Source organism: Propithecus coquereli, unplaced genomic scaffold (genome assembly GCF_000956105.1).
Source record: "Propithecus coquereli isolate 6110/MARCELLA unplaced genomic scaffold, Pcoq_1.0 Scaffold30, whole genome shotgun sequence".
Lineage (NCBI taxonomy): Eukaryota > Metazoa > Chordata > Mammalia > Primates > Indriidae > Propithecus > Propithecus coquereli.
In genome coordinates, this window is record NW_012148619.1 from 4,134,855 (window position 1) to 4,159,579 (window position 24,725).

At 35.0% G+C, this 24,725-nt stretch overlaps 1 protein-coding gene and 1 pseudogene across 1 annotated transcript in view; both read right to left on the reverse strand.

Annotated features, from left to right (window-relative positions):
* LOC105814544 overlaps positions 1-7,904 on the reverse strand; it is a 35,826-nt pseudogene extending 27,922 nt beyond the window's left edge.
* Positions 6,826-24,725, reverse strand: part of QSER1 (glutamine and serine rich 1) — an 80,458-nt gene continuing 62,558 nt past the window's right edge. Inside the window, exons 9-13 of the mRNA XM_012649658.1 lie at positions 20,067-20,204; positions 16,793-16,890; positions 13,715-13,867; positions 12,252-12,347; positions 6,826-10,791 (exon numbers count right to left, since the gene is read on the reverse strand). Of these exons, the coding sequence (XP_012505112.1) occupies positions 10,651-10,791; positions 12,252-12,347; positions 13,715-13,867; positions 16,793-16,890; positions 20,067-20,204 (626 nt within the window). The 3' untranslated portion in view covers positions 6,826-10,650. The remainder of the gene's footprint in view (positions 10,792-12,251; positions 12,348-13,714; positions 13,868-16,792; positions 16,891-20,066; positions 20,205-24,725) is intronic.

A 24,725-nucleotide genomic window follows, 5' to 3' on the forward strand; every position in this document is an offset into this window, starting at 1 on the left:
ATCTAGCCCTAACTATCTGTTGTGAAGCTAAGTCTGGGGTAAGTATGGTTGAGAGCTGGGGGCTCCCTTCTGCTGCACCCCCACCAATGTAATGGAGGTTCTACCTTGGGTGTAACAAGCTGAGGATAACACGGCCCTGGACATCCTTGTTCTGACTTGCAAAGCAGTGCTTCCATTTGAGGAGAGGCTAGTTAGAAGACTGCCCACTCCCTCCAACTAGTGCTCCGACCCTAGAGGGGGATTGTCACTCAGAAGTTTGCCATGGTTCCCACATCCAGCTCCAGAGCCCTGGCTCAGGGATTTTGCCTAGTAGAAGAAGCAGCTTATAAGAAAGATAATTACTACTTTTTTCAGACAGGAACTGACTTCATTTTCAACAGAGCATGGAGATCAAGTACTCACAAGAATAGCGCAGGTTGTGGTGACAGGCAGTCGGGAGACCATTAAAGATACAGGCTAAACTGCAGGGGCTAACTAGTCTGAAGTGAACTGGAAACAAGACAGCTGGGAGGAGCCCTCCTGGCACTGCAACAAATATCAGTGACATCGGAAATTGTTCCTTCAGGCCAGGCGCAGTGGCTCATCTCTGTAATCCCAGCATTTTGGAAGGCTAAGGTGGGAGATTCACTTGAGGCCATGAGTCCAAGACCAGCCTGGGCAACATAGTGAGACCCCCCCATTTCTACAAAAGTAAGAAATATCAATTGGGTGTAGTGGTGCCTGCCTCTAGTCCTAGCTACTCAGGAGGGTGAGGAAGGAAGATCACTTGAACCCAGGAGTTCAAGGCTACAGTGAGCTATAATTGTGCCACTGTACTCTAGCCTAGGCAACAAAGTAAGACCCTGTCTCAAACAGAAAAAGAAATCATTTCTTGAAGCGAACCTTGATTGGATTAATTTGTAGGACAATTTATGCCCTTGGAAATGATAGAGCAATCAGCTAGTAACTAGTGGAGTTTAACACCCAGATGTGGTCAATGAAAGAGAGGCAAAGAGCCCTGCTAAAGCCCCTGTCATCTCAGGGTGACTGTTGGCATCTCTAAAACTGCACTTCTCTGCCGAGCAACTTCAGAGCCTCAACACTGGAGTGAGGGTGGAGAGTACTTCACTAAAATAATACAGCCAGTCACTAAACAAATACTAACGACAAGCCTCAGAGTGTTGGGGACCAGTACCCAGAGTTACAAGCTGCAATATATTATCTAAAACCTCTGGTTTTCAATAAAAAGTTTTGAAGAATGCAAACAAAAAAACAAAACAAAATCCCCAAAGCAGGATAGTATGATCCATTCCCTGCTAAAAAAGCAGGCAACAGAAGTTGTCTACAGGAGTGACGTGTAGCAGAAAAAGACTTCAAAGAAGCTACCGTAAACATGGTTATGATACCAAAGGAAGTTATGATTGAGGAAATAAAGGAAGGTATAATGACAATGTTTCTTCTAATACAGAACATCAATAAGGAGATGGAAATTATAAAGAAGAACCAAATGGAAATTCTAAGGTTGAAAAATACAATAACTGAAATAACAAACTCACAAGAGGGGCTTATCAGTACATTTGAACTGATATAAGAAAGAATAAGTGAACTTGAAGATAGATCAAGAGAGATTATGCAAGCTGAAGAACAGAGAGAAAAAAGAATGGAAAAAAAGATGAAGGCCTCAGAAAAATATGGGATACTATTATGCACAGCAACATATATGGAACAGATTTCCAGAAGGAAAGAATAGAGAGAAAGGCACAGAAAAAATATTTGAAGAAATAATGCAGAAAACTTACCAAATTTGTTGGAAAAAGAAGTAACCTATATACATCTAGGAAGCTCAATGAACTCCAAGTAGGATAAACAAAAGGAGATCCACAAACAGACACATCACAGAAAATATGCTAAAAAGGAGAAAATCGTGAAAGCAAGAGAAAAATGACTTACTACTTCCAATAGAAATCCAATGAGATTAACAGCTGAATTCTCAACAGAAAAACTGAGGCCAGAAGGCAGTGAGACAACATATTGAAAGTACTCAAGGAAAAAAAATAAAAATAAAAATAAAAACTGGCAACCAAGAATGCTATATCCAGAAAAGCCATCTTTCAAAAATGAAGGCGAAATAAATTTTCTTACGTAAACAAAAACTGAGAGAAATTGTCTGACCTGCCTTACAAGAAATACTAAAGGAAGTTCTTCAGGCTGAAAGCAAGTGACTCCAGAAGGTAATTCAAATTCACACCAAAAAATAAAGAGCACCAGTAGAGGTAGTTAATTATGTAACTTTAAAAGACAGTATAAATACATTTTTCTCCTTTCTTCTATTAAATGATTTAAAAAGCTATTGTAAAGACTATACTTTCAGGGATCATTTCCATAGTTCATTATTAGAGAAGTTTCTCTGAATGTGTAGAGCAACAACAACAACAACAAAAAAAGCTATTGTATAAGATAAAATGTAAATAATGTATTCTTAGGCCTATACCATACAAAAATGTAACATATATGTAATATCTTTGCCATTAACAACACAAAGGAGGTATGTGGCAGCAAAACTACACTAGGCTAAGAATATGACTATAGACGGTAAAGTAATATTAATAATTATAATGATGTATTGGGCTTGTTATATCTAGAAATGTAATATATATCATGATAATACCACAAAAAGGGGGGAGGATAGAGCTATGTAAGAATAACATTTCTATATATCACCAGAATTAAGCTCGTATAAATCTGAAGCTGATTCTAATAAGACAGGATTAGTTCCCTTACAAGAAGGGACACCAGAAGAGCTTGATCTCTCTCTGCCATGTGAGGACACAGTGAGAAGGCTACTGTTTGGCAGCCAGAAAGGGAGCCCTCACCAGAAATGGACTCTTCTCGCCTTCATCTGGGACGTTTAGCCTCCAGATCTGAGAAAATAAATTTCTGTTATTCAAGCCCCCCAGGCTGTGGTATTTTGTTGTGTTAGCCTGAGCGGACTAATATACTGGTGCTCAGCTCTAGCAGTCATAATGATGACTTTTCATATTTCTCATTTGGATGGCAGATTATTTGTTCATGAGCAGTATAAGCATGGTTAAAAGAAGGTAAGTTTTTGCTTTGCAGTGCTTTTGAATGGTGCTTTAATATATAATCTTTTTGATAGCGAATTGTTTGCAAACTTCTGTGATAATGTTAGTGCATTCACTTTAGTGTCAGCTGTAAAAAACCCTAACTTCCTGACTTCTACGTAAGTCAAATAACATTATCTTATAATAAACTCAGCGGAGGACTGGCATTGAAAAGACTTTCCACTGAGTGGCCCATAAATAGTTTTTAAGCCATTGATAAAGTCTAAGTAAAGAGGGCTAATTAAAATTTATTCTAAAGCCAGATTTTGTTAGCCTGTTTCGAGTGTTTTGACTTGTCTTGCTTCACTGCTCAAAGATTCCTGCTTTCTGATGATAGCCCACTCACTCACTTCCATGGATTAAATAGAAATTAAATTTAAGAATTAATAGACTCTGGTCTGTTGTGAAGTAAGCACAGTGAGGAGAACTAAGAGTGATACATGAAAAGGATGGGTACTGTTCAAGACATTTTCTTTTTCTTTCTTTTCTTTTTTTGAGACAATCTCACTTTGTTGCCCAGGCTACAGTGCAGCGGTGTGATCATAGCTCACTGCAGCCTTAAACTCCTAGGCTCAAGCAATCCTCCTGCCTCAGCCTCCCAAGTAGCTGGGACTATGGGTGAACACCACCATACCCAGCTAATTTTAATATTTTTTGTGGAGATGGGATCTTGCTATGATGCTCAGTCTAGTCTTAAACTCCTGGCCTCAACTGATCCTCTTGCGTCAGCCTCCCAAAGTACTAAGACTACAGGTGTGAGCCACCCACCTGGCTGAGATGTTTTATTTTAAAGATAGAAAGGGAAAGCAAGGAATGTACCACTGACAACTGGGTATTTTAAACTATTTTAAGAGGTCAGCTTAAAAACTCTTTGAATTGATTCCATATAAGCTCTCATTTATATAGTCACCAATCTATTCAACACATACCTATTAAGTGCCTATGGTGTAAAATACTTTGCACCACTGGAGATATAAATATGAAGACTATGTGGATACAGACCCTAAGCACTTCATAATTAACTGGTGACATGATGTTTCTAATTAATTTTACACTAGTGTCACAAGATGAACTAAAAGCTAAGGTATATGTGTATGTAAAATAGCTGCTTAATGCTTTTGAAATGTCTTCCAAGATAGTAAAAAATGTAGTAATACCTTTCCATTTTTTTTTAACATATCAGCATTTGTGATGTTTATTCCATCTATTTAGTTACATATCTCTAGGCTGAAGCTCCCAAAACAGAAAATTTTATATTCAGAGTGAAAGCACTTAGCTGAAGACCTTTCCATTCTTACCATTCTGCTCCTCCACTCTTTTGGTGATGCCAACCTGAACCACTGCATTTCTCCCAACATTCCAGTCTATCTAGAATCAAAGAATATTAATAGCTTTAAAAGACCTGTTTCTTAACTCACTTTCAGGATGAAAAAAACAGATTCAGATTAGTTTTCGCAGGGCATGGATGAGGACAGAGCCTGTTTAGTGGCAGAACTGAAGCAGAAACCATTCTCCTGAAAACAAACTATTATGTCTTCTTCCTCAGCCAGCTGTGAGGCTCAGCTGAATCATTATTGTTTCCATGATATCTTCCCTGACTCTCCCCAAGTAAGTGAACTCCCTTGCCAGAGTATTTTATTCATGATGAGTGCCATCTAACAGAAACATTTCTTAATCTTTACCAGGACTTTCTTCCTAATTATTCCATCTGGAGAATCTCAAGCCCAAAACACAGAGGAAAGCTATGCCCTGGTCTCTGAGCTTTCTCTGCATACAGAGATGAAAAGTAAAAAAATTATGGTCACTGCATTTCACTTTTTCATAAAATGTCAGCAATTTTTGATAGTATACACACCCTTGGTGTAGTCATTTTTTCCCAATGTTGCAACTACTACTGATAAGGTATGCTTTTGTTGCAAAAATCCAAAGAATACTTTCCTGTTTTTACCTTTTTAGTATTCCCTGTAACTTCTTTCACATATCCAGTTACTCGTAAAATACTTAATGAGAATATATTATATCCCAGGGTAATACACTAGATGTTGGGAATGCAATGGTGACCAAAACACACGAGTCCTATCATCAGATGACAGGATCCAGCAGAAGAGAGACCACCAATCAAGCAACGACAACCAAGTGTGGTAAATGCTACATTGGAGGAATCAAGGGCACATATGGTGCAGAGGATTAAAGCCTAGCCTGACTCAGTAGAAGTGATGGTAAGTGAAATCTGAAGAATAAAGAGGTGAGGGAAGAATAATTCAATGGAGGGAACATGAAAGATTGGAGGTAAGAAAAAAGTATTTAAGGAATTTAAAGATGGACCTCAAGTATGGGCCACAATGAGGGAAGAAGGGCAGGGGAAATATAATTTTGGTTGCAGTAAATTTTAGAAAAACATTTTCACTATGTCTTTTATATTTTATTCTATGTCTTAAGTGATTTTTGTTGTTGCCTTATTCTAAATACTTTAAGGAGTTAAAGGAAAATATTTACTTTGGGTGAAAATATTAAACTCGTCAAGCGTCACAGATTTTGTGTAAAACAAATTATTTTTGTAAAGCAATTTCTGGACTCCTGTTTAACATCACAAAATGGATACAGTTTAACAATAGACCAACTAGTAATTGTATCCTCCTTTAATTTGAAACCAGTCAGCTATAAATTATTCATCCTAGCTGAAGAACAGATATATACATAACCTAAAACGATAAATAACCCAGATCATTTTGACTTCACTTTGGAACGTGCTTTTAAATTTTCATTTAATCGTGGGTATCTCTGGAATCTAGGAATTCACTTTTAAAGCTAAGCCGCAGAAAAGGGGCAATCCATAGTACTAAATCTTGCACCCCACTGGGAACTGAAAGCATGTTTTATGCCAATATCAAGACTTAGTAGAGAGTACATTATACCTTTTTCTTTACACTTTTCCATACTTTTTGATTTTTCTAATGAACATGAATAGCTTATTTTTCTCATAATAAAATATTTGTATTTGGAAAACAAAAGAGTAGAAGTATCCTTTTTCGCATCTTCCTGCAGAAGAGAGCTTCTCTGAGATACAAAATATATTTAAAAAAAAATAGAACCAGACAGTAACAAAATATTAACAAAGCAGTTTAGTATAAGTGCTATCATTTAGGTTGCAATATAGATAACTTGCATGATGACTATTTTCTAAACTATTTTGTGGAAAATACTAAAATGAAAAGCAATTTCAGCAACTGATGGAGAAAACAGTGATGTTACAGAATTTAAAAAATTTTTTTCAGACCTTCCTGTGGTGAAAAATATTTTTTGATAGATCATTGAATATTTACTTTCTAACAGTATAAAGGAATGAAAAGTCAGTGCTTTTACAATCAAAACTAACTAGAAGATAGCAAATATGTTGATATTATCTTCACTTGAAGTAATATTTTCTAATATTATATGAAAGGTGGAATATTATTCAGAAAATTAAAGGACCAGTCAGGAAAAACTTTTTTCAACCTATTCAATAGTTATAATAGATAACACAAATACTGACTTAAAATAATCATCTGACATAATAATGGGTGAGCCTTATACCAGTTATATCTTATAACTTTGTTTAGTTATAAGATGAAGTTGGTATGTGAGGAATCTATAACATGATGATGCTTTTGGCTGTATAATACCTCAGTTTTCAATTCTGGAAAAAAACAAAACCAACCAAAAAAACCCCAAACTTGTGATTTTGTTGTTTAAAAAATTGTTTTCATTTTAATGATCTGAGTTAGTAACAAACAAATATACAAAATTGTCTTTCACATTTCCATACATTGTATTATGGACCAATTGAAAACTCTGGACTACAAATGCAGGTTTCTTTATATCCTTAACTTCAAATATTGTCACTTATAAATAAAGGTGATTTGCGAAAACATGCATTTGTGAACACAGATGCCAAAAATTGTACATGTAAGTTAATGCACAACCAATAGTGCACATTGTTCATTTGTGCAGTTATGTGCCAAGTCCACTGACACAGAAGTAGTTATCCTGGATATTTCGTTCTTTTTGAAAAGTATTTTTGAGAAACAGATGGAAATACAGTTTAAAACAAAAATTGTATTCTACAAATACAACGAAATTTGCAACTTGCACATTTGAAGCAACTTTTGGGAAAGCTGCTTCAATAACCCTGCTGCTATACTGGTTTTATAGGAATATCTCCAAAGTCACGGGTTGGAATATAGCTGCATTAAAGAAAATAAATATGTATATTAGAAGGAAAATTATGCCTAAAAATGAGGAAAGCTTTGAAAACAGTCCTAATGCATGAGTCCATCTATATATTTTCAAGTTTTAGAAATGTATTTAGAATTTTAAAAGTAATCTGAAAATTTCATAAGCCATTTTAAAATAAGATTTTTTTCAATCTTACTAATGTTTCCTGTTTGATAGCGTAATAGAAAAATGAACAGTCTCTAGTGTTGACTTACTGTGATAATTCATAAATCATTATAATTTATGACTTAATTAGAGGATCAAATAAGTGGAAATTGGATTATAATGAAAGTGGCAAGGAGGCCCCTTCTCCAACCACTCGTCTGAACTAGTAATACAAACCAACACGAAAGGATTTCTTACATTAAATTGCTTCTAGATCTCTATAGGTAAGAAAATCCAATTTTTCTTAAACATATTCTCCTGGGTTGTGGCAATATGTGCTTTACCTCTTTAACTCTATCTACAACCTAAAGTTATTTCTATATTATAAATTTCAAACTCCCTGGAAAGGCATGTAACTGCTAATCACTAAGTATTTACAGTCATGCGCCGCATAACAACTTTTCAGTCAGTGACAGACCTGTATATATGGTCCCATAAGATTATAATACTGTATTTTTACTGTGCCTTTTCTATGTTTAGATACACAAATACTTGCCATTGTGCTACAATTGCCTACAGTATTCAGTAAAGTAACACGCTGTACAGGGTTGTAGCCTAGGAGCAATAGGCTAGCCTAGGGATATAGCAGGTTATACCATCTAGGATTGCTAACTACCCTCTGTGACGTTTGCACAACGATGAAATTGCCTCGGGATGAATTTCTCAGAATGTATCCCTGTTGTTAAGCGAAACATGACTGTATTTAACTTCATACAAAGAGAGGACTCACATATGATTCTCATAATATTCCCACTTTTCTCTAAGGCCTGGGTTTGATGTTTTCGCCTATGTTATATGGATCAAATGAGAGAAGATGATGTATCTAAATAATAGGGTCTCTCTGAGGCAGTATGATAGATTTGGCCTCCCATATTATGAAAACACTTGTTTTACTAACTAAAATGAATACAACTGCAAACAGCTTGAGGGCAACTGCAGTTCAAAAGGAAATGGGTTATTTTCTATGGGAAACATTAGATTCACTTTAAGGAAACATCTTTGTTTTCCACGGGGCTTATCATGAAGAAAGTGTGGCTAGTGAATTCAAACATTTACTTCAAGAGCTACCTAAACGTAAGGCAGCTTTTAAAAATATTTAAACCATCAATGATTCGGGAAAGTAAGCTGGGGGAATAATATAAAGATATATACTTACAGCACTACATTAGGAGATGTAGTTCCCTACTCTGCATTTTGGAAATGAAAGATACCAATTCTGTCCAGAGTCAATACTATCAGAAAGAAATATGGCTGCTTCCTACTCTTCTCCACTCTTAAAAAGTTCATTTTATGATGCTCCTACTGCCGATAATCTCTGCATCTCCCATATGAGTTAGGCAAAATGAATCTAATAGGTTACTTTTGTTTTTAAAATAAGCTGCCCAAACAGGTTTTAAAAAACTTTCAGAAATGGAACATTTAACCTTGAGAGAAACTTCCATTATTGAGTACCTAGTCCAATGGCAGGTACAGTATTAAGGATTATTGCTTTAAATAAGATAACCATCAGAAATAAATACGTAAGCTTAACTCAAATACTCATTTTTTACCCAATGCTACAATGTTTTATTCTCAAATCCTGTGTTACCTTTAATTCTTTGCCAGTTTATTGAGGTTTTAAGTGTAAGAAGTTGGCCTGTTAACTGAAAATCAAGACAATAGCAATATCTATATAAGTGTGTCTTATTTGGGAATTGAGCAGCAACACTGCTTTCTTGATAGGACATAAGGCACTAAATGGTGGTAAAATAAACAAAAGTATGACGATTAATCACTTCTTCACAATCCTAAAAAAGGAGATAGTTTAGAATGATACTAGTAAATCTTTTTCTCAAACAAATAAGGCATCCTGTTGGCAAACGCAAATAAACCACAAGGTCATGTTGAACCTAATACATTCACTGTCTCAGCTAAACTACTTGAAACGCGAGCTATCAAACTTAAGAAAGCTACAATAGTGTGTATAAAGGTTGGAAAGGCACCAAAAGGAGAGCTCTACCACTTCCAGTTCTAAGAGTTAAGTAAGCTGTGTTTAACACTGCATATGGTCTAATTATCAATTTTATTCTTCAAAAATGTATAATGTAGTTAGATTTTTACCTTGACAATTCAGTTGATCAAGTGCTAATTTAGTAAGAAACCTATTTTATGAATTAGAAAAGTACTGCAGTGTTTAACACAGCCCGATATATAAAGCTAAACTAATTCTAGTACTGAATGCATATTCTGGATAACACTGAAGCAAATCTGTATGAACAAAAATGGTTACCTCAAGAGAGAATTCACAATAGAAATTTGACATACAACTAAATAAGATTTACTGAAAATAATGAAAAATGAAGTACAGATACATCAAACATAATTATAACCACATTTCCCTTGTGAAAAATACAACTATTAGTGAAATAAAATGTACAATTGAAAATTTTCCAAAGGAAAAAACACAGTATAAACCAAAATACTTTTCTTTGAGATAGGGAAAATAGTATGTCATTGTTTTTTCATCGCAATATAATTTGACACAAAAAGCAGTCATAGAATTGCACCAATTCCACATCCAGTTTCCTGAACATGTTAAGAGTAAAAGGAGTCCGTAAAGCAGAATGCAGCTTCAGAATTTTATATTTTAAATTGATGATATTCTCATACGGGATGTCACATCACACCAGATCTGTTCACATAATGTATCATACGATACTTTCGGTTTTGTGGCCAGACAGGAATACAAACATATGCTTTCTGCCACCTCTCTTTCATTCTGGTGTTTAGCCAGAGTCAGAAAAAAATAATCGAGTTACTTGTTATTTCTCTAGCAGTAAAGAAAAATTATATTTAGTGCATGCTTCATCGTTTGTCAAAAAACATTTTCTGAAAATAAAACTCAGTTACTCAATGGTTTACAAAATAGAAAAATCATTCATTAGGATAAAAATGTGGTGGGATTTGGGTCCATTTCCAAAGGACTGGCTTCCTTGGCAGCACCACTGTCCGTTAGCAGAGGCCATGATGAAAATGCCATGATGGAAGCAGGCAGGCCTGCAGACCACTGCTTGACATCTGATTATCTTTGACCATCCCTCATCCGCCATTTCATTAGTGCTATAAAAAAGACGGGATTTTTGTGGAAATGTTAGGAACATCTCTGCTGTACATGATTTAGAAGTTCTCCAAATTTTTCAAATAGGTCCTCCACCCATTTTACATTTTTCATACAAAGTTGAACAATTTCCTCCTGTCCTAAATCTTCATTTTTTTTCTGTACTGAAGAAATCTAAAATAAAGAAAATTGCAACATTAGCTTATACTTATCACTTTATACTGAAATTCTTCACAAGAGCTTACTCTTTCTATAACTTGAATGAAAAGAGGATTTATTAATTCACCTACAAGTACTGATCTTTTATTTTTTTCTTAATCTCATCCATGGAGAATGGTTACTTCAGATAAATTTGCGTGAGATCTGCTCCTCTCATCATTGGCTCCACAGGGACAAAAAGGAAGGCTAGAAAAAGTACTTCAGATTTTCTCAATTTCTTCCAATTGTGTGAAAAGCTGAATGACAAATTTGGGGGTCAATTCTGCATTTCGGAGCATTATAAAAAATAGTCAAAAAAATTTTTTTCCTGTTTTTTCTTTGTAGTGATGCAGTCTCGCTATTTTGCCCAGTCTGGTCTCCAACTTCTGGGCTCAAGCTCAAGCAATCCTCCACCTCAGCCTCCCAAGGACTGTGCCTGGCTAGTGAACATGTTTTGCATCACCATCTTTGATTCTCCTTTGCTACATAAAGGTTAGATTTATGAACATCCTTCCATACCAGACTATTGTCAAACACATTTGGTATAGCCTTGGGCCAACTTAATCTCTTTTTTTGGAGACAGTCTGGTTCTGTCTCCCAGGCTGAGTGCCGTGGCTCCAGCCTAGCTCACAGCAACCTCAAAACCCTGGGCTCAAATAATCCTCCTGCCTCCGCCTCCTGAGTAGCTGGGACTACAAGAGCATGCCACAACACATGGCTAATTTTTTCTACTTCTTTAGTAAAGACGGAGTCTCTACTCTAGCTCAGGCTGGTCTTGAATTCCTGAGCTCAAGTGATCCTCCCACCTCAGCCTCCCAGAGTGCTAGGATTATAGGTATGAGCCAACTTGCCTGGCCAACTTAATCCTTTTTAATTAAAGTGATAGTGCTAGTCAAATAAAGTCGTACTGCCTACAACCATTTAACCTGAGAAAATTAATCCTTATATTCGATCCACAAGGTGGTATTGTTATCATACATAAAATTTTAACTTTCATTTTTCTATGTCAAGGCACAAAACCCCATTTCTCTGCAATTAAGTGGGATGAGGCCATTCTAGTTAGAAGCAAGAAAGCGAGATATGAAAACAGCAACTGGGTTGAATTAAAGCAGGATAATTATACATTATGAGAGAACAAAATATAATAAAACATCATTTATTATGGCAATGTAAACCAAGCACTAAGAGCTCAAAAACGTTACCAATTATAGCTCCTATAAGAGGTTGTGAGTCTCAGATTAATTTCAGCACAAAACATAGCACAGAGACTCAGAACAGTAAATCATCTAGACTATTTACAAAATATTGTATGGGCAAAATATATACACACATATTTTACAATTATATTTAAAAACATTCAAAAATACTATAGCTGGAGTCTCTTTTAAGTTCAGAAAAACATACATTTCTCTTTTAAATAAATGACAAGAAATTACCTCATCCTTACATATCAGATAAACATGATATTTATAATGATGCAGTGAATGATACAAAGCATACAACTGTATTTTCTCTGGATCAACAGAAAACTCCTACAAAAAGAAAAAAATTTATAGATATATTTCATGGTACATCTGAGCCAAGAACACTTTATACTAGATCAAAGGTCTCAATGGCAATCTTGGAAATGACTTACATGGGTAGGTATTAGGTTGTATTAATATTTTTATTCAAAATAAGAATTCAAATTGTATTTTAAAATCTTAGTTCTTTTTCCTGAATATAAATATGCGTTACTTGAAAAAAAATTTAAACATTATAGAAAAATTCAAACAACATATAGGACGATTTATAAAGTAAAAACTCCCTATAATCTCCTGCTTCAGAGAAAAACAAGGCTAACAGCATGTTATATATTCTTTCATGTTTTTCCCCTAGGTATCACATATTAATAACATTAATTTTATAATGGCAAGGGAATCACACTATACATCTTGTCCTGCAACTTTTCTTCTTTTTCAAACTTGCTTTTTACCTAACTAAAAACTATCTTTCCATTTATTGCATATATCTGTCCCTCCTCACCCTGGAATGTAAATTATATGAGGGTAAGGACTTTTAACTGGTATTGGCTATTGTACCCCTAGTACTTAAAACTGTACTAGGCACACTTCAGGCACTCAAATAATTTTTCTGGAAAGAATGAACAAATCTTTTTAAAAAGTACATAGTATTACATTGTCTGAGTGGCTCTTTATATATCCAGCCTCATCCTGGTGTTACATAACTTGATGGCTCTTACAAACAATTCTGCAGTGACCAAAAGTATTTTTTATATACTTGTGAATGTGCTTCTACAGGATACATTTTTGATGTGGAGTTTCTATGAAGCCAAACTGTTTTTCATAATTTACACTATGTTTGAAGATGAGCAAACTCCAATTTTAATGACTTTGCAGATATGAAATAAATATTGAATCTTCTTATGGATTCAATACATATATGTGTGCATGTGTATCCAATTACAACTATATATATACACACACACACACAGGTAATGCATATGTTAATTAGCTTGAATTAGCCATTCCACACTGTATACACATTTCAGAACAACATTTTGCATATGATAAATAAAATTTTTTCGATTAAAAAAACTATACACAAATACACAAACACAAACATGGGATGATTTCTTCCTATTAGTCTATTTTGATTTCTTCCTATTAGTCTACTTAAGAAATTTGTGACCACTTATCATATGCCAGATACTGTGCTAGGCACCGAAGAAAAACAATAAACAACACCAAGTCTCTGTTCCTCAAGCCAGAACTGTTTCTTCCTGCCTGAAAACACTTCACGCTTAATGACAACACAGTAAAATATTTGCTTGTTTCAATGTTTTAAGTAGGAACTGCATTAACAAAAGGTATCATTACATTAATCAATATATACTTACTTGTGCAGATTTAGTGGTTGTTTTAGAAGTCCTTAGGGTTTTCTTATTGTAAGCTTTGCCATTCATTTTGATTTTAGAAATAGCAGGTCCTCCGCTTTTTGCTTTAGAGTCTCGAGTAATTATTGTTAGTTCAGGAAAACTTTCCAAAGCATTCTTTAAAACAATGAAGCAAAATAATTGACACTAGAAGAAAACTAACTTAAACTACTTCCAGCTATTCAAAATTTAGAAACACGTACATGCAGAGTGTGTGTGTAATAATGGGATATGTAAATATATACATATACACATACACGTGTGTGTAGGGTGTTAAACAGGTACAAATTCTTTGTACCTACTCCTATCGAATGTGGAATCTATTTCCCCATCCCTTGAATTTGGGCTAACCTTATAACCTGCTTATTTAAGCAACAGCACACCACACTGTAGAGATCCTGAAGAAGGCAGAGAGTTCTTTCTATAAATAGTAATGCCTCTCTGGCTTCAAAGCAGGGGAAACAGGGAATATATGTTTCCTCAAAGATCAATCACTTAAACCACTGCTAATCCCCTGAAATATGGTTGAGCCCTGCTGTGAAGAAGTCATCTGACCCTGGATGAAGATGAGGACAGAGGAGAACAAGAAGCACTGCAATGCTTCTCTGGCTGCACCACTTCTCTTGCTTCTTTTGACTGCAGAAGTACTTGTGAGATAAGGTCTGAAAACAGAGCTTGTTGTGTTTTCTCAACACAATAACATAGTAGCTAGCACTGATAATATAGTGGCCATGTGGCAAAACCAATTCCACTCCATTCTTTTCTTTTCTTTTTTTGAGACAGAGTCTCCCTCTGTTGCCTGGGCTAGAGTACAGCGGCATTATCATAGCTCACTGCAAGTTCAAACTCCTAGGCTCAAGTGATCCTCCTGCCTCAGCCTCCTCAGTAGCTGGGACTACAGGTGCATGTCACCATGCCCGGCTAATTTTTCTATTCCACTATATTCTTCAAAAACCATTGGCATACTTATGCCCTCACCTACCTGGCAAATCATCCGGACATGAAAAGTTACAAAAATTAACAGAATGATACATACAGCCAAATATAACTACTTTGGTTGTAGCTTTATAAAATTAAATTCAGCTGCTAACATCATTTATTTTGACAGTAAAAGAGTTGATACGCTCCCACATTTATGATTCAGAATACAGTACTCATGATAAGCTCAACTGTTTTATAAATAGTTACAACCTTTAAAGCCACTCTTTGTCAAACTCTTACACTGTTTCAGAGCACCTGTATTGAGACCCTGAAAACAGTACATTTAAAAAAAATAGATAACCTAATTTTTTCTTAGTATGAGTATAGGAGGGAACTCAATTTCATTTGCTAGAAATAGTAAAACTTTTGGCATTTCCTACCAGAGTGAGGTGTCATCAATTTCTAGCTTCATTACATTCTCAGATTATTTGTGCTTTTTACATGCCTAGGCTTGAAAAATTTTGGATGCAGAATTACTATTTACAACAAATGGAATATAAAAGACTAAAAACAGATTCTAAATTTGGAAACAATGAACACCCTAGGTCAGTGGAGACAAAAAGAAAATTTAAACCTTTCCAATAAGCACAAGGTGCCTAAGATGATCTCAAGTACATGATTTCAGAGAAGACAGAGCATCATTAACTTCAAAAGGCTTCAGGACTCGCTCCTAAAATTACCAAGATCATCAGGGGAAATCATGCTAATTATTTCTAAAGAACAAAAAATCTTTCTTAAACTACTATTTCTAATACTTTACTTCAAATTATTCTAAAATTTAATACTATGTAATTTGGCTTTGAAAAGCAAATTGCTTTTATATGAAAATTATCGGAGTAACTTTACAAAATTAGAGATCTTTTTTTTCTGTGAAAATAATTATATGAAAATTAATTTTTCACTTGTTCATCATAAGCTATTGCAAAAGCTTTAAATATCTACTGAGCCTATTAAATTCCAACTGGTGAGTTTATTTTAATACAAGTTATTGGAGAACTGATTTGATATTTCTAAAATGATTAGCTAAAACCGATTATTTTTAAGATTTAGTAAATCTTTAGAGAACACATATCTAAAAATGTTTCTTCATCTCCAGAAAATATGGTATTTCCCAAGAGAATATTTCATTTGAAGGCAGCAGTTAGGTAAAAAATACTGGATGAAGAATCCAAAGACCCAAATCTTTAGTCCTGGACTTTTTACCAGCTTCTGAAATTTTTTTCCCTTCCAGTGCACGGCAGTGAAAAATACATGACTACTAGGACAGTTTACTGTCGTTTAACTTTGGCCTCAATTGTCACCTAATTTAAATGAAGTCAATATTTACTTTCATGTGGAATTCCCATAAAATAGAGATATGAAAAAGTTATACAAATTATAATATTATCACCATTAATTACACTTGATCTTAGCTAAAAGTTGAGAAATGATTAAAAAAAACAATTGCTCAAAGTAGATAAACTCAAATGATTCTAGGTGTGGTGATGTTATACTCTGAATAAGAAAAACTAGAAATTTTTTGACTAATAAGTTGCTACTATAATAAATTTTCTGAGTTTCGATTAACTTTTTTGGTATACTTCTGATAACACCAAAATCAATATATACCGCCAAAATATATTAACACATAAAATTTTACATACCTCCTACTGTTATATGAAAATCAATTTTTCCTCAATTATTGGGTAAACCAGGTAAGTAAAGGGAATTTTAATAACTGCACTAAGAAAAGGCTAATTTTAATCAAACATGAAATGTGAAAATTTTGAAGATTTAAAAGAAATACAAGATTTGAATATAATAGTTTTGGAAAACATTTGGAAATTATTTTACAGAATGAATAACAGATACATATAAATGCTTTAAAAATGAATTTAAGAAGAGAAAAGCAAATGATTAGCACTAAAAAGACAAGCTAAACAGACTCACAATGAAAAAAAAACCAAATGTTTGTTAGGCAAAAAATTTTGTAAAAGAATGACTTTCATAAATTTTCCTTCCTATTATACTTAAGACTATGATTGCCACTGAGTTTTGCTAATAAATCATCGAAGGAAATACCTTGAATGATTGATCCAAATGAAGATTCAAAAGAAGTCTCTTTCGGTTATCATTTAGCATGCCATCTATTTTTTTCATATGAGGTAAAAGTAGTTCATCTGAAACAATATTATAATTTAATAGGATAAACTGTCACTATAAAAACTTATAAAAATCCAACTTTTCTCAAAATATTTATACATTAAAAAACATTAAATTCAATGGCTTATGTAAAGTATTGCTTGCAAAAAAAAACTGGACATGAAGCTTTCTGAACAAAGGCTAACTTGAAAAGTATGTTTGTAATAGCAAGTGAGAAAAAGACAGCTTAGTATTATGATGGGATGTGCTCTGCACTAGGATCGAAAATCCTGGGTTTTACCTCCACTAGAACTGACGGATGAACTAGAATTGGATTTTACCTGAACTAGAATTGATGCATGGCAGCTATGTGATCAGTGGGCAAACAGCCTAATTTCTCCAGACCTCATTTACCATCTGAACAATCTGAATACTCAGAGTATTACAAAATACAAACTGATCCAATATCAAATTTTATAAAGCACTGAGTATGACCAAGGGATATTCTTAATTCTCTGTAATTTGAAGCAAAGAAAAAGTAGGGGAAGAAAAATGATCAAAACCCAGTGTCAAAAATGTAAGAGTGAAAACAGTTATTTTAGAAGAGGGGAGAGTAAAATGATAACAAAGATTCCTACTCCAAACTTTTTGCTTCCTATTTCACCTGTCCGAAATTTAAGCTCTTTTAAGAGAAGCACTTTCAGAGTATAAGTTTTGGTGCTGCAGTATATATTTTAGATTATTAGACTATTTTTTAATTTATCAGAATAATTTTTATATTTCATAATGCTAATTGACTTTAATGACCTTTCTGAAAAAAACACGTATTATCTTCAGAATCTAGGTTACAAATTTCATAGCTAAATAAAATGACTGCATACATATCTGCAATACAAATACAAGCACAGTAACCTGGGAAAGAACACTTCTAATGGAAGAAAAAGTCCTTAGTGAGGAACATTTTCTAAGGTTGCTGCAACACTCCTGATAATTTAATTTTATCTGCCTAGTAGTGATTAACTCTATTCAAATACTACATTTATATTTCACAAAAACAAGTTTTAAATATTTGTCAATTATTTTTAAATATAACCTTTTAAATTTCTTTCCTCCCCTTATACTTAACGGAGAAAAATTAGAAAATACTGATAAGCAATAGAAAAATTTTCAAAATATAACTACCTAGAAATGACAATTACACAGAGATATAATATTTTATGATGCAAGGAGTTCTGATTGAGAGAGAAAACACTTAAAAGAAAAACTGTTGACCTGGGGGATTAACTTTTTTTTAAAAAAAAGAAGGGGTCTCGCTTTGTTGCCCAGGCTGGAGTGCAGTGGCTATTCACAGGTGTGATCCCACGACTAATCAGCATGGGAGTTTTGACTTGCTCCATTTCCAACATGGGCTGGTTCATAGCTCCTTAGGCAACCTGATGGTCCCCTGCTCCTGGGATAACTGGGTTTTAATCATGGTTCTTCAACCTCTAACTTGTTCTCTAACTTTAAGAAATACATCTAATCTTAATCTCTTTTCAACTTTAGTATACAAAATACATGTTTTCGACTAGGTAATAATCTCTAATGTCCCTTCCAGCTCCACATGACTCTAAAATGATTGAGATACAGATTACTGTCTCTGATTATATGGTGAGAAAAGCACCAGACCAGAAATTAGAAGACTTTGGATTTTAATCCAGATTTCTGCTAATTACAAGTTGTAAGCCCTTATGCAAGACTCTTAGCCTCTCTGAGCCAGTCTTTATCCATGAAATGGCCAAGTTGATTTGAAGCTAAAACAGAATGGTGTATAAATACGTGGAAATAATAAAACAGTATATAGTCATGTGCTGCATAATGACATTTCGGGCAACAACTGATCCCAAGTATGAGTGTTCCCATAAGATTGTAATACCACATTAGTACTGTACCTTTTCTTTTTCTTTTTTTTTTTGAGACAGAGTCTCGCTTTGTTGCCCAGGCTAGAGTGCTGTGGCAACAGCCTAGCTCACAGCAACTTCAAACTCCTAGGCTCAAGCAATCTTCCTGTCTCAGTCTCCTGAGTAGCTGGGACTACAGGCCCATGCCACCACATCCAGCTAATTTTTTCTATTTTTAGTAGAGATGGGGTCTCACTCTTGCTCAGGCCAGTCTCGAACTCCTGAGCTCAAGTGATCCTCCCGCCTTGGCCTCCCAGAATGCTATGACTTTTCTATGCTTAAACTTGGTTAGAAAGGTGAATATTTACCATGTGTTAAAGTTGCCTGGAGTATTTAGTACAGTAACATGCTGTATAGGTTTGTAGCCTAGAAGCCAGAGGCTAGGTGTGTAGTCTATGCCATCTAGGTTTCTGTAAGTATACTCTATGATATTAGCATGACAAAAAATCACCTCATGACACATTTCTCAGAATGTATTCCCATCATTAAGTGATGAGTGACTATATTATCAGGCATTACTGTTTAAGTATATTATTACTGACTACTCTTTGTTACTATCATTTGATTTTATACCTGTACAATTCATTTTGAAGAAAAACACTAAAGGAAACTGGCTCGTTAATCCTTTCTTTCTTTTGCTTGGCTTTGTTGAGTAACGTAATAACTGCAGGGTAAATATTACTGAGCAATGTTAGATCTATGAATTGTGCCAGTTTATTTCATTTGATTTCATCCCTATTTTACAATAAGAAAAAACTAATAAAGGAAGAGTAAAAGGAATAATATTAATTGCTATAATTCCATACGTACATTATTTTAATACTAATTGATTAAAAAATAATTTTTCTGTGATTTATCCTTTCCTAAGGATACAAAATATACAATTTTAATTTTTATACCATTATCATCTGACTCGTCTTTCCAATTACTGGAAAACAGAATATATTGACATACAGATCTTCCATTTCATACAGATAGTAAGTGTAACACTATGAGGATGACATATTACACTAGAATTGAAAGAAACTGATGAGGAGCTATATAATTTTTCTATGAGTAGAAAGCAATAAAAATACTTTCAATATAAAGTTGTTCAAATATTCAGATAATGCACGAAAAGATATGACCATTTTATAGAATTAAGATATTATGTATTGACCTGACAATTTATAAATATATATTACAGCAGAGATATATAAACATATAAGAGAGAAGAATTTTTTAAAAAGCATCCAAAAAGCACTACCAAGAAAGTACTACTTAGCAGACTGTACCATTGCTCTTCTCTAAGGCTTGCATTGTGTCAGGGTCCAAGGCAATGCTAACAAGCAATTCCATGTAGCTCTTAAAGGTTTCCTTCATTGCTCTTGTGTTCAAAAAGCGAGTGACAAAGGGAGCTGGAGGATCAAATTCTGGGAGGGAGAAAAGATGAAATATTAAATTTTCCTTCCTGACAACTTTAAAAACACTTTTCCCTATAACAAGAGCCTATAAGCAGATGAAAGACTGTAGATACAATTTCTTCAAATTCAAAGTTTTCTCACCCTACCTGTAAAAATACCCCAGGTAAGAGACTCTCAAAGCTGGTTTGCACATCTCAATCACTGGAGAGCTTTTTAAAAAACAAAACAAGAAACCAGATTGCCAGAATTACTAAAACAGAATCTTTGGTAGTGGTGATGAAGCTTAAACAAGCTTTCAAAAGCTTCCTGGGTGATTCCGAAACACAATACCAGCCCAGCACATGGAAATGTAGGCTGGGCTGGGTAGAAAGCTATTAATATTTTTCTTCACCTGGGCCCTACCACAGACATCTGCTGCCAGGTAATTCTATTCTAATCTTGATTGTTTCCCTATGGTTAGGTAGCAAAGAAACCAGAATACACCTAATGTACGAATTAACATATAGATTTCTTTTTCATTTCTGCACTTAAATTACCATAAAATTCTTGTCTATGACATATTTTTAAAAACTTTAATGTAAATGTAGCCATGCACAGAAGAAATTTTGCTCAAATTCAATGGCAAGAAAAGCAAGATTAAAAGTTTGTCTCAGCCGGGTGCAGTGGCTAATGCCTGTAATCCTAGAACTCTGGGAGGCTGAGGCAGGACTGCTTGAGGTCAGGAGTTCAAGACCAGCCTGAGCAAGAGCAATACCCTGTCTCTACTAAAAATAGAAAAAATTAGCCAGGCATGGTCGTGAGTGCCTGTAATCCCAGCTACTCAGGAGGCTGAGACAGGAGAACCACTTAAACCCAGGAGTTTGAGGTTATTGTGAGCTAGGCTAGTGCCATGGCACTTTAGCCCAGGTGACTGAGTGGGACTCTGTCAATTTTGATTTTTTGCATTCAAATATGTAACCAAATCACACCCTTTAATAGTTCTTAGAGTATGGTCTATTGCCCCTAACAGGCTTCCAAGACTCTTTCAGTGGTCTCTGATATCAAAACTATTCTCATAATAATATTAAGAGATTATGTACCTTTTCCACCATGTTGACATTTGCAAAACTAATATTGGGTAAAACTGCTGGTGCTTAGCAGGAATTAAGACAGTGACACAAAGCTATACAAGTAGTTATATATGTTGGCATGACTTTGTCACGTCACTGCCATGCATTTATAGGGAAAAATAAAACATGTCTTACTTAAGAATAGTCCTTGATGTAGCAGTAAAAATTATTAATTAAATCTCTCCTCTTCAGGAAATGTCTTTTTAATATTCTGTGTGATCAAATAGGAGTTACACCTAAAGTGCTTCTGCTATAAGTATAATGGTTATTGCCAGAAGAGCATCCATACAGTTGTTTTTAGTTACAAGATAAACTATTAATAGATACTCCCCCCCCCAATAGAATACCACTTTTATTTGAAACAATGAATGACAGACACATTATGCCTATTCAGACTTGGGTATTAAAAATTAAGTGGGGGCCGGGCGAGGTGGCTCACACCTGTAATCCTAGTACTCTAGGAGGTGAGGCAGAGGCTTGCTTGAGGCCAGGAGTTCAAGACCAGCCTGAGCAAGGGCAAGGCCCCATCTCTATTAAAAATAGAAAAAATTAGTCCTGTCGGGGTGGCTCACAACTGTAATCCTAGGACTTTGGGAGGCCAAGGTGGGAGGATCAATGGAGGCCAGGAATTTGAGACCAGTCTGAGTGAAACCCCATCTCTAAAAAAATATAAAAATTATTTGGGCATGATGGCACGCCTATAGTCCCAGCTACTCGGGAGGCTGAGGCAGGATGATCATTTGAGCCCAGGAGTTTGAGGTTGCTGTGCGCTACAATGATGCCATTGCACTCCAGCCAGGGCAACAGAGCTAGACTCTGCCTTAAAAAAGAAAAAAAAAAAAAAGTGAAAAAGAAAATCTACAGAGTAAGAAGAAACATTTTCAACTCATATCTCTGTTAAGAATTTAATATTCAGAATGTATAAAGAACTCACAATTTAACAATAAAACCAAACAACCCAACTAAAAAACAGGCAATGGATTTGAATAGACATTTCTCCAAAGAAGATATACAAATGGCCAATAAGCACATGAAAAAATGCTCAACATCATTAGTCATTATGAGATACCACTTCACACTTTCTAGGATGGCTTTAATGAACAAAAACAAAAAGAAACCAAAAAATAACAAGTGTTAGCAAGGATGTGGAGAAATGAGAACCCTCATGCTTTCCTGGTGAGAAAGTAATATAGTGCAACTACCCAAAAAACTGAAACCAGGAACTCAGATACTTGATGCCAATTTTCATTACAGCAGCAATTACTCACAACTAGCCAAAGATGGAAACAACCCAGTGTCCATCAATAGATGAAAGGATAAATAAAATGTGATATTAACATACAATGGAATATTATTTAGCCATGAAAGGAATGAAGTTCTGAAACATGCCACAACATGGATGAACCTTGAAAACATTTTGCTAAGTGAAAGAAGCCAGACACAAAAGGACAAATATGATTCCACTTAGATGACATATTTAAAAACAGGCAAATTCATAGAGACAGATAATAGATAATAGATGTCACCAGCAGCCAGAGGAAGAGAAGAATGGGGAGTCATTGCTTAATAATTATATGGTTTCTGTTTGGGTTGATAAAGTTTTAGAAGTAGTGTTGAGGGTTGTATAATAACGTGAATATAATTAATGCTACTGAATTGTACACTTAAAAATGGTGAAAATGGCAAATTTTATGTTATATCTATTTAACCAAAATTTATCAAAATGTGAAAAAAAGTATAAAATTTTGGAAAATCTGTATCACTGAGCTAATATTTTCACATGACCAATGAATGATATTATAAAACCATGCATGGATGAGAGATGTTCAAAGAACAAAACCAATAGATTTTAATGTAACAGAGCATGAAAATTCAAGAAACAAATACTAGTCAAGTTTTGAGTATCAAGAATATCAGGCTGGTACTTTCCTCTTGAGCCTAAAAAAAAGAATATCAGGCCGGGCGCGGTGGCTCACACCTGTAATCCTAGTACTCTGGGGGGCCAAGGCGGGAGGATTGCTTGAGCTCAGGAGTTCGAGACAAGACTGAGTAAGAGTGAGACTCCGTCTCTATTAAGAAAAAGTAGAAAAATTAGCTGGGCATTGTGGCGCGCGCCTATGGTCCCAGTTACTCAGGAGGTTGAGGCAGGAGGATTGTTTGAGTCTAGGAGTTTGAGGTTGCTGTGAGCAAGGCTGATGCCACGGCACTCTACTCAGGGCAACAGAGAGACTGTTTCAAAAAAAAAAAAAATCCATAATTATAAGAAAAGGCAATCTAAATTCTCTTCTTTCTTAACAACATACCTATGTGGATTTCCCTAATATACTTTAACCAAAATAACATATAATAACAAACTCAATGTAGGAGCAGATATGAAAATGCTCTCATCTTAATAAACACGGTTTTGGAAAATATACTTGTTAAAAAAAAAACTTGTGTTAATAAGTAATGGATTCATTTTAAATAAATATTTTAAATTTCTGCTTTAATTGGTATTTAGTAAATATCAATAGCTTTAGCTCACATAAACATAAGTATTTGGAATGCTCAGTATATCTGAGGATTAAAAAGAGCTCCTGAAATAAGAGTTTGAAAATCGCCAGCCTACAAATCTATGTTTATTATCAATATTTCCTACTTAAAAGCACTAAAAATGTTTGCTTACTTTTAGTGACTCCTAGTGGTAACTCAAGTTATCAATGAAAGAAAAATTTATCTTAATTGTCATTTGAGGAAACTATAGTGAGTGCAAATTCAGAACTCAAACTTCTCTATACTAGTAGACAGGACTGCTAACTGTAAAAGTTACATATAATGCCTTCAATACATACTCAAAGCACTGAACTTCCTTATAGATTCTGATATATACACTTCTAAACAACCACTCACAAATAGCCTTTTAAGAATTTTTTTTAATATTTCAGAGACAAAGTCTTGCTATGTTGCCCCAACTGGTCTCAAATGCCTGGCCTCTTGAAGCAATCCTCCCACCCCAGCCTCATGAGTAGGTGGGACTATAGGCACACACACCATGCCCAGCTCACCACAAACAGCTGTTAAAAAACAGTACATTTAAAGTAGACTTCAGGGGCTGGGTGCGGTGGCTAACGCACCTTGGGAAGCAGGAGGCCTGCTTGAGGCCAGGAGTTCAAGACCAGCCTGAGCGAGACTCCGTCTCTACAAAAAAAATAGAAAGAATTAGCCACACGTGGTGACAAGGAACTGTAGAGTCCCAGCTACTTGGGAGGCTGAGGTAGGAGGATCACTTGAGCCCAGGAGTTTGAGGTTGCAGTAAACTACGATGATACCACTGTACTCTGGCCAGGGTGACAGAGTGAGTCTGTCTCTAACAAAATAAAACAAACAAACAAAAACAAAAAACAGTAGACTTAGACTTTAGGACTGAAGAATTTTTATTATG